This window comes from Manihot esculenta, chromosome 8 (genome assembly GCF_001659605.2).
Source record: "Manihot esculenta cultivar AM560-2 chromosome 8, M.esculenta_v8, whole genome shotgun sequence".
NCBI lineage: Eukaryota > Viridiplantae > Streptophyta > Magnoliopsida > Malpighiales > Euphorbiaceae > Manihot > Manihot esculenta.
The window spans coordinates 189,076-200,769 of record NC_035168.2 but is presented as its reverse complement, the minus strand read 5'-3'; the positions used below and the strand labels follow the sequence as shown (position 1 = coordinate 200,769).

General features: G+C 32.8%; 2 protein-coding genes across 2 annotated transcripts; one reads left to right on the top strand and one right to left on the bottom strand.

The window, feature by feature from the left end:
• Positions 1-4,976: 4,976 nt before the first annotated feature.
• Positions 4,977-7,703, bottom strand: LOC110620898. Its single transcript, XM_043959098.1, has 5 exons — positions 7,642-7,703; positions 6,899-7,109; positions 6,393-6,567; positions 6,041-6,100; positions 4,977-5,146 (listed from the first exon to the last, which is right to left on the bottom strand). The coding sequence occupies exons 1-5, from the start codon at positions 7,701-7,703 to the stop codon at positions 4,977-4,979; spliced, it is 678 nt and encodes a 225-aa protein (XP_043815033.1).
• A 1,032-nt stretch (positions 7,704-8,735) lies between these two features.
• On the top strand, positions 8,736-11,538 carry LOC110620877 (ras-related protein RABB1c). Its single transcript, XM_021764819.2, has 6 exons — positions 8,736-8,905; positions 8,992-9,131; positions 9,212-9,294; positions 9,760-9,964; positions 10,077-10,145; positions 11,176-11,538. Exons 1-6 carry the CDS (start codon positions 8,860-8,862, stop codon positions 11,266-11,268), a joined length of 636 nt encoding a protein of 211 aa, XP_021620511.1. The 5' UTR covers positions 8,736-8,859; the 3' UTR covers positions 11,269-11,538.
• Positions 11,539-11,694: the final 156 nt, after the last annotated feature.

The window sequence follows — 11,694 nt, the reverse complement described above, 5'->3', positions numbered from 1 at the left end:
TATACATGGAACTTCCTGAAGGCTACACAAAGTGATCCCCCAGCCAAGTCTGTAAATTACAAAAGTCACTTTATGGATTAAAGCAAGCTGGAAGGCAATGAAATAAAGAGTTCACTGACAAACTCAAAAGGTTTGGATTCAACCAATCATCACATGATCATTGCTTATTCAGCAAAGGGTCAAATGAAAACTTCCTTGCATTACTTATCTGTGCTGATGATGTGTTACTAACAGGTGCATTAGAGGAGCTAATCTTGTAAGTAAAACTATTCTTGAATGATATGTTAACCATCAAAGATATGGGGTATACAAAGTTCTTCTTAGGACTTGAAATAGCACGATTTGAGGAAGGATTATATTTGAACCAAAGAAAGTACATTCTGGATATAATGCAAGATGCTGGATTAACAAAAGCTAAAACAGCCTCCTCACCCATGATAAAAGGCTGCAAACTTTCTCCAGATATGGGAGATGAGTTACATAATCTTGAAGGATTTAGAAGACTAGTGGGCAGACTATTGTACCTAAGCTTAATCAGGCCAGACATCACTTATTCTGTTCAGTAGCTAAGTCAACACATGCAAGCTCCACGTCAAGCACATCTAGATGCAACACTTCATGTTCTCAAATACCTTAAAGGTTGCCCTTCCAAAGGACTTTTCTCTCGAGCCAAAAATTTAATACAGCTTACAGTGTACAGTGATGCAGATTGGGCCGCATGCCCAACCACAAGAAAATCATTGATAGGTTACTACATCTTTCTTGGCTCCTCACTGATTTCTTGGAAATCAAGAAACAACTAACTGTCAGTCGATCCTCAGTAGAAGCTGAGTATAGAAGCGTGGCAAGTACTGTGTGTGAATTGCAATGGATCTTTTACATACTTCAAGATTTTCAGTTAAAAATTTTGCTACCTATTCCCTTCAAATGCGACAATCAAGATGCTTTACACATAGCAGCCAATTCAGTCTTTCACGAATGTGCAAAACACATAGATATAAGTTGTCATATTGTCAGAAACAAACTTACTACTGGCTTTATCTCAACCTCACATATTTCCTCTAAACTCCAGTTAGTAGATCTGTTCACCAAGCCCCTATCTCAACATGTTTTCTCATTCTTATTATCCAAGATGGGGTTGATTGATTTCTCCCCAACTCCATCTTGAGAGGGGTTGTAGAAGTTAAAAGACTATTTATTTTAATTAGCTGAATTAAAGTTCCAGAAGGCTCCAGAAGAAGATTAGCTGGCAAGAATTAGTTAGATTGTTAGTAAACTATTATAACCAAAAGAAGCTGATTGGTTGAGCTGAGTGGCAGTTATCCCAACTGTGTATAAATGTTAGCAATCAAGCAATATAGAATACATCTTCTTCTTCTTCTTCTTCTTCTTCCATTTTAATTCTCGATTAATTCTTAGTTATTCTCTAGAAACACTTTTTGTTCATGGAAGATCTAAGATCTTGAACTTGAGCAAATGCCCTTGGTATCTTTAATTATCATGGGAGCAGGCAACTGGCCTTGTCTGGGGAACACGCCCCTGTTGATGTCGAGCATTTTGAAAAAGTCTCGGGGAAATTGTGAAGTAAAGATGGTGCAGCTTATTCTTTCAATACTAGTACAATTTGAGTACATTTAGGCGTACTTATCCAGACCAATGTTTTTTTTATGAGATATTTACATTTCTATATGATGTTTGCTAGTAAAAACTTGTAGAATCTGTCTGCAGAGAAGCTAGCTTGTGTGCTGAGTGGCTTGCCTCTCTCGCTTCTACACATCCTGAAGGTGATTGCTTCTTTCATACTCCTCTAGCTGGCATTGAGGCATGGCTTGACCATGTCAGTGGTGCAGCTTATCCTAGAATTTTGTTTGGGTTTTTTCTGCTTCGAGCTTTTCTCCTCCCTTTTTCTTACCTAGAAAGGAATGAAAAAAAACTCTACAATGTGATGTCTTTCCAGTATTTGATTTTTCCACCTATTGTGTGCATAATATCCACAGGTTTTACTAGCAAAATATTGAGTTTGCAGCAATTGGATTAACTAATATGTATAATACTGTGAAGCAGTCTAGTGGTAGAATGAGCATTTGGGAGGGAGGGGACAGTGGGTTTAGTTCTAATCTGATTCAAGTTAGATCGATCTAGCTTAATTGATTTTAATTCAGTTTTATATCTAAGTTTGATTGGTTTAATTTCAAACCTCCTAATAAGGACTATTACAAAAAGTTCTCTCTCTAAGATTTCTTTGAGAGAGGTTTTGCTCTGTTTTTCGGTAGTTTATTTTTGAAGCAGTAGGCCTCTGCCCTTGTCGATTTTGTGGCCACCCCTACCCTTTTCGAGTAGAGGTGGCTTCATTCGAGCTTACCCGATTGTGGGTTCCTCCCTCCCTGTCGAGGTGAAGTTGTACAGTATGTGTTTTTCTTGTTTCGTTTTTCTCTTTTTTTTGTTTTGGCAGGTTGGTATTATGTTGAGGAGTCCTTTAGGTGCTTGCTTTTGTTTGTCCACAGTAAGTTGGTTTTTAACTTTTTAGATCTGGACTTTTTTACGGTCTTTTCAGTGATAAGGAGGACGACGTTGATAATAAAGTAGTCTTCCTTTCGTTGGTATTGATTCATTTGGAAGATGCTTTATGTGACTTTGATGGTGGTAGCTTGACCCAATTGTGGAGGATGTCTTACTTCCTTTCTTCCAGCATCTAGCTTCTCACCATCTTTCTCAGATTCGATGATGCATGTGTTTGAGTTTTTAGGCATCAACATTTTATGGCTATCATCTTATGAGCAGCCATTTTGAAATTCTTCTGGTGAAAAGCAACACGGCGATTTTGAAAATTTTCCAAAGTCTAGTGTACGGATCACATAGATTATTGGGGCTTTAGATATTCTGTAATACTGGTCTATTTTTTGTTTAAATCTAAAAACCTATAATTAGTTTATATTTTGATTTTGGTGTCTGAATATCAACGAAATTTAATATGTTTAAGAAAAAAAAAACTATTACCCGTTAAAAAAAAAGCAATTTACAATTTAATATTCAACTTATAATTAAAAATCACAGTTTAATTCTCTATTTTTAATAAGAAATAAATATGTTTTTTATTAGTAAATATTTATTTGAAAAAGTACACATTAATATATTATTTTTTACTTTTTTATAATTCTTTAGTTTTTATAATTGTAATATTTTCAGTAATTTAGATATTTGAATTTGACTCAGTTACTTTGATTTTAATTATTGCTGATTCATAGTGAATTTAATAGAAAAATGCTTTTATAAATGGACTCCTTATTTTATACACTAACTTACTCTTCTTAAAAGATAGAAATTAAGAAAAAATTATTTATAATATTATTAAGTATGTAAAAATTAACATATTTATTTATTATATTATTTAAAAAATAATAATGTATCGTTTAATTTTGGTTAATTAAATATTTTAGTCCCATCCATCTATATTTTTTTTAATTTTTCCACATGCATATAGAGCTTTGCCTCACCATTTTCGTGACTCATCAACAGAAGGTGAGAATCTTATACACACTCCATCGACACTGTTCTATCTAAAATTAAGGGTCTTCACATCGTTGCTGCAGCTATAGCTATTTTTGAGGTTCGGACTCGGTTTAGAAATTGTGAGTAGGTACAATCTAGTTTTAATGTGAGATAAAAAAAAGAGAGAGAGAGAAATTAGAGATTGTAATAATATTTTTGGAATTAAACTTTATTTTCATTCTTTTATTAAGTTTGAATAATATGGATAAATGATGTTAAAATGGAGGATAAAACAATTTACTTTTAAAAATAGAAAGATAATAAACGTTAATTTTGATGTCATTTAGTTTTTTAAATAGAAAATTATCTTATATTTTAAAAAAATCAAAAAATGAATGAAGGAAGTTTATTCTATTTCCCTGAACTTTGACAAAAAACAGTAGCTCTAATTAAGGTGTGAACATAGTGAGTTGTACGTTTTGGAACATGAGAAAAATAAACATTATTGATCTCATATTGTAACATAAATTTAATATATGAATAATATATATCACCTGAAATAGCATTAACAATCTATAAAGCATTAATATCCACCGTCACATGGCTAAACCCTGGATAGATAAGCTAGCAGGCAAATGACTTGCAAAAAACACTACCAAAAAAAGACTATCAGCGATGGATTTTTTCGTCACTGATAGTCTGAAATCCATCGCTAAAAGTCATGTCGCTAATTTTTCCGACGGATCAAAATTCCGTCGGAAATATTAACGACGGATTTTTCGACGGATAAGTCCGTCAGAAATTTTTCCGACGGAAGTAATTCGTCACTAAATCTGTCAGAAAATCCAAATTCATCTGGTGAACCATTCGTCACTAATTTGTCGAAAATAATTAGCGACAGAAAATTTCCGTCGGAAATCCGTCACTAATCTATTAAAATTCAATCACCAAAAATAATTTTTTGCTTTTATTTAGATATTCCCAGTATAATCAAATAATTTATAATTAAGAATCATATTTAATATAAATCAAATATCATTCATAATAATTATAATTAATATTCATAATATTTAATAATATTCATAAAATTTAAAATAAATCCATAATATTTAACAATGTTCATAAAATTTAAAATAAATTCATAATACTTAACAATGGTAATAAAATTTAAAATAAATCCATAATACTTAACAATGTTCATAAAATTTAAAACTAATCTATGAATTTGTTGAATTATCTGATAGAGAAGTAGAATCTGCAGTTGTGTTATGCGGTGAAGATCTTTTTTTATTGATATCATCATCTATTTTATTCATAGAGAGTTGTTGGCTATGTCTTCTACCTTTAAATGATACTGATTTTCGAGGCATCTGAAAAAATAATTGTCCATAAGTTTAAATTAACAATAAAAACAAACAATATATAAAATTATAATCAAATATTAAGTCTATGAATATATATAAAAATATGATATATTTTACAATGTATCATTTAGAATCATCTTCTAAGTTGACATCATCATCACTATCAACACCATCAACTTCTAAATCATCATCTGACTCTTCAGTGTCATCTTCCTCTTCCTCATCCTCTACATTCTCATCTTCATCTTCCACCACTCCAAGTGGTTGTTGCACATGTTGTAATTCATTAACATCTACCTCAATTATAATACTTGAATCAAGTAACATTGTGGGATCATCAAGTTCGGTTGTTGGTACAATTTCTTGATAGATTCACCATGTGCAATCCACTTAGTATATCCTCCAACAAATCCACTTTTGCAAAGGTGATAAGTAACATCTTGTCTATTCTAAAATTTTCTATTTTGACACTTAGAACATGGACAACGAATTTTATCTTGACATGTAAACTATACTTGAGCATAGGCAAAGTTTAGAAATGTCTCCACTCCAATCTCAAATTCAGAATTAAGAAAATCATTTTGATCTAGTCGCTCATACATCCATCTACGATCTACCGACATGATAAATATATTTTGAAATATAAATAAATTCAACTTTAATTATATACTAATTTAACAAATCAAACACATTAATCAATTTAACAATACATATCAAAGTGGAGTAATCACTCTATCGTTAATTAACTGTAAATCCAACACACTAAATCCAACATAATTAATTAATACTTTTTGAGATTCTCTTGTCCATCATAAGGGTTCCACTAACTTAATCTTATTAGATTAAACCTTAACGATAGACTGTAATGCAGACTCTCACCCACATGTGAGAGAATTTGACTTTTGACATTATTTGACTATTAGAAATGCATAGATTTTATTTACAATTAAATTATATTAAATAAATTAAAAATAAATATTTTAATATTTATCAAAATTAAATTAAATTAATTGTAAATAGAAATTAAATTGAATTAAATCAAATTCAATTTAATTCAATTTGATTTGATGGATTAGATTTTTTAATAAAGTTTTTATTTTTTATATTTTATTTTTAATATTTTAAAATTTAATTAAAATATTTCAATTTTAATTATAATTTAATTTATTAATATTATTAAAAATAACATTGCTTGCAAGCAAGCAGCAAGCTTGCTGCAGCAACAGCAACAGCAGCAAGCTTGCTTGCTGCAGCAACAACATGTTTGACTATTAGAAATGCATAGATTTTATTTACAATTAAATTGTATTAAATAAATTAAAAATAAATATTTTAGTATTTATAAATATTAAATTAAATTAATTGTAAATAGAAATTAAATTAAATTAAATTTAATTTAATTTAATTCAATTTGATTTGATGAATTAGATTTTTTAATAAAGTTTTTATTTTTTATATTTTATTTTTAATATTTTAAAATTTAATTAAAATATTTTAATTTTAATTATAATTTAATTTATTAATATTATTAAAAATAACATTGCTTGCAAGCAAGCAGCAAGCTTGCTGCACTTGCTTGCTGCAGCAGCAGCAAGCTTGCTGCACTTGCTTGCTGCAGCAGCAGCAAGCTTGCTGCACTTGCATGCTGCTGTGCAGCAACAGCAGCAAGCTTGCTTGCTGTAGCAACAGCAACAGCTTTAGCACTCAAAAAATGCTGCAGCACTCTTTTTTTGTAATCAATGAATTCATCTCATTTCTTTGTAATTTCACATTACTTTTAACATAAATTTACAAGCTATCTTACTTGATTTATAAAAATTAGTAGCTTAAAAATCATGTACTCAATAATTGATGTCAACTCAAAACCCCAAATAAATAAATAAAGAACACAAACACAAACAATTAAGCAATAAACCCATCAAACTCAATGGCTAAGTAATCACCTAATATTTTTCAAAATTATTAATCTATTCATTAATACAAAATTAAAAAGTAGTAGGACAAACATACATTAGGATCAACCAACCATTCCATCACTAACTTACATAGAGTGACGACGGCGATGGCAGCTCCAGCAATGGTGACATAGCCGCGGCAGCAGGAAAAGCAGTAGCAACAGTGATAGCGAGGCGACAGCAATGCGCGACAGCCACAAGAACGGCGATGGCGGCGATGGCGGCGGAGGCGGCGACAGCGGCGACAGTGGCATGAAGAAGATGTGGCGCTAAGGAGAAGAGAGGAGAGGAAAAAGGGTGGCTGAAATAAAAAGAGAGGATGAAAGAAAATATTAGGGTTTTTTCTTTTTATATAGTTTGCATTTTCCGACAGATTAGCGACAGAATAAATTTTGTCGCTAATATTTTAAAAATCTGTTGCTAATCCATCGCAAATCCATCAGAAATATAAATATAAATTATTCGTCGCTGATCCGTCGCTAAATTCGTTGTTCCGACGGAAGTAATTTCCGTCGCTGATAGTCCATTTTTTTGTAGTGAAATCATGTAGCTATATAAATAATCCCCGTAATCTCTTCATACCCAACCCAAATCAATGCCAAGACCCTTGTGGGACTACAATGTTAATAATACACTTAACAGATAGAGCAGAAGGGGAAATCCCTCAGGTTTCCGATATAAAAGCCCAACGAACTATTGAGGGAGAGGTATAAATATTCTGAACGACATGCCACTCATCATACATAGAAGAAATGAAATGACATAATTGAAGGTAGAGCTAGACTGACTATTCAAAATATTATTACATAAGCCCCAGTGAATCATGAAGTAACCTATCTAGAAGTTGAAGAATAGAAGCAACCTTAAGATTAGCCATCATTGGAACCTTAACCATTTTTAAAGCTTTAACCTTTCAAAGCTGTCTCCAAAATGCAGTAGAGAGAAGAACAATAAGAGTAGTACCTCCTTGATGTGAAAGTTGCTCCCAATATCCACTGTTAACCACATCCAAGAATCACGCTGAACAAACCTATCCAAAATAAATGTTAAACTTCCCAAGCATGAAGAAAAGCAAGCCTTTACAAGAACCAAATTCCATGATTGGTTAACTCTTGAACCTTCAAAGTATCCAACCCAAGAGTGGGCAAAGTACTAACAAAGGGATTATGAGAACATGACAACCAAAGATCAGTCCACATATTGAAACAGAACCATTGCATATACATGCATCGACATACACCATAACGAAGAGCGAGCTAGTATTAGAGCCTAATTCAAGGTCAAAGAGAGAACACTAAGGGAAATACTTTGCTTTTAAAATCACACATATTAAAAATGTAGTATTAGTAAGCAAGCGCTAATATTATTTGGCAAGTGAATCTCATAGCTTCCGCATCCTTTTTTGAACATAATTTATTTCAACTCATTCAATAAACCCCAACTCTATTTGTACTATTCATTATATGCTCAATTTAAGAACAAACATTTTTAGATAAAAAAAAGTCATAACCTATAATGAAACCGCCTAAGCCATAAATTTCAAAAGCACGTCTTTACCATGTTGAGATAAATTACATTTGCTTCCAAGCTTTGTCCACAAGAAAATGAAACACCTCATTCTTTTTACTCCTAATAAAAAAGAAGGACCAAGATATTAACTAGGTTGCAAAGTGCTAAGCAGTGGAACATGTATCATAGACCTAAGCAACTGCTGGTCAATAGGGCTAACATTCCGGTTAAACAAGATAGAAGACTTCTGCAAATTCACCTTTTGACCCAAGCGAATTTACGAATCCCTTGCAAAAGTTTGCCTTTTGAGGCCCATAGAATGTGGAGAGTGGAGCCCAAAGGAATAGTGGGCCAGAGTAGTAAGAGAAATAATTTAATTGGAAAATGAGGAAATGACAGCCAGGACGACTCGTATGTGCTTCGCTGGATCAAACGCCAATAACATGAAAAAACCTTCTGTTTCTTCTCCTTTTTCATCTTCAATTCTTTATACATCTACTCTGCAAATTTTTCCCTGTTCCCAATCACACATCTCATAAAACATGTCATACGCATACCTTTTTAAGTACATCATCATCGGAGATACTGGTAAATCTCTCTCTCTCTATTTTTAATTTGTTTTTTCTTGCTTCTGGATTATATTGGGTGGTTGATCAATTTGATTGAAATTTCAGGAGTTGGGAAATCCTGTCTTCTGCTTCAGTTCACTGACAAGAGGTTCCAGCCGGTCCATGACCTAACAATAGGTGTGGAATTTGGGGCTCGAATGATCACTATAGACAATAAACCGATCAAGCTCCAAATCTGGGACACGGTTTCTTTCTATACTTATTCACCTCTTCTCAATTTTCATTCAATTAGTCAAATTTGTTTATTTTCTTCATTATATGATAGGCTGGTCAAGAGTCCTTCAGATCTATTACGAGGTCCTATTATAGAGGGGCTGCTGGTGCTTTGCTTGTCTATGACATTACCAGGTTCTTGGAGTATTTATTTGATTGTCTATGATTATAATCATCACCTGCTATATCTATGTACTGGGTCTATGCTATAAATTATTCCCCGTTCATGCAGGTTTGTAGATAGTTTAGGACTTTTCTATTATGTGCAAATTATACTTGGTGATGCACTGATGCCTGTGGCATTCAAATAAACTAACTAAAATCTGGAGCTTGCATTGCTTCTTTGTATGCTTCCTTTATGCTACCCAAGGTATCCAATCGTAGAACCTTTTTTTTTTTCTGAGGAAATCCAATCGTAGGACTTTCTTTCTTTTTTTTTTTTTTTAATTCTTTGAGGAAATCCAATTGTAGGACCTAGTTCTAAATTCTAATGGCAAGATACAGTGTCGGGCAGTTTCCTAGTATAATTACGGGTGAAGCCTACCAGCCATCCATATTGTGGTATACTTAGTATTGATGTCTACTTGCTTTATTTTACAGGAGGGAAACTTTTAATCACTTGGCTAGCTGGCTGGAGGATGCCAGGCAGCACGCAAATGCAAACATGACAATTATGCTCATTGGTAATAAGTGTGATCTTGCTCATAGAAGGGCTGTGAGCACAGAAGAAGGGGAACAATTTGCCAAGGAGCATGGTTTAATCTTCATGGAGGCCTCAGCAAAAACTGCCCAGAATGTTGAGGAGGTGAAGGAACATATTTTATATGTTGGAGAAATGTTTTGGAACATAATTTTTGCTACTTTTTTTAATCATCTCTTAAAATTAGATTTTATTATAACATGATTCCTCCATGCAGGCATTTATTAAAACAGCTGCAACAATATATAAGAAGATTCAGGATGGAGTTTTTGACGTATCAAATGAGGTCATTTTTCTTTCTTTTGCATGGTCATTCTGACATATGATCTAAGTATTTTCAGTATATTGATCTTTTAGGAAAGCATCTTGGTCCATTTGTCTGACTTCTTTACATAAATTGACTATGTGAATTTTGGAAATTGAAGGTGGACTACCCATTATGGTTCTCAATTGTTATTACTTTGGATAACCCAAGTTGGACACGGGTTCAAAATCTAGATCTTTTCCTTAAGGGAGAGAAAGATGATGATGGTTGTAGTAATGGTTTTTGTTGTATTGGATATTGCGCTTTATAATTTTCTTCTTCTGATGAAAAAGAATCAGAATAACTCTGGCTACTACCATGAATAGTAGGTACTAGAGGTGTTCAAATTGATAACTGTGCTTATTGATTTTCACGTTGCTACTATTCAATTTTTTGCGCTCAATTGTTTTCATCTTGTGATTTTGCCCTTTGTTAATGTTCTTGTGAAATGGTACAAGTGACGCATTGATTAGTGCCATGATAATTACATAGAGGGTTTTCAAATTAACAAGGCCTGCTTATCAATCTTTATGCAAAATTTTATGAGGTCAATCTGTTTGTAATTTTATCATGGAAATTTTTGTATTCACAAGAATGAAGCTTGGCCAATAGGTATATAAAGAGGCATGCATGGCGGATGTACTCCAGTAAGCGTGGAGAGGAGGGTCAATTGACCCCTCATTTTGTTTAAAATTATTCTTATGTATATATTGTGTGTGAATATGTATTTATTTGCCTATTTTGACCCTTTGTAAATTTAATTATTGAACCCTCTTTTTGATAAGGTTTAAAATTAGTTGATACAAAAAAGCATATTTTGTGTCTAAAGGTTTGTTTAATTTTAAGGTTATATTATACCTATTTAAAATTTTTTTTTCTTTCTGTTATATTTTATCAATTTTTTTCATATTGAACCTTGGGGAAAAATTTCTAGATCTACCACTTTTCATGCTCATATGCTAGATGAAAGTTGGTGGTAACATTGCTGATACGCTGTTCTGGTTCTTTGCAGTCTTACGGAATAAAAGTTGGATATGGTGGAGTTCCAGGGCCCTCTGGAGGCAGAGATGGCTCTTCTTCTCAAGCTGGAGGCTGCTGCGGTTGAAAATCAAATTCATCTTGCTATTCTGATTTGCGGCCTTTTCACTTTTCTTCTGTCATTTGGTCTGAGTATTGTAATTTATTTTTCATATGCGGATGCAGGGCATGTGATAATGTATAATCCACCTCGATGTCACGTCTATTGGTTGTAAATTCATCAAATGCTTTAACTTCCTTTCCTTTTGTTTTGCTGGATTGTATTATTCTCTACTCCTTTGCAGTGAAGAAAACTCTGAATTTGTGAAATGCAGAAAGTCTATTTGAATCTTTTGTACTCGTTTTGTATTAATGTTTGATATTTGTAGAGCAAAGTCGTCGAGTAGTTTCAGCTGGCGGGGTTATAACTGAAAATTTTGGATCAAATCCCCAAGCTTAATCACCCCTTTGGTCCATCTTAATTAAAAGTCACAGTCCATAAAACCATTCAATG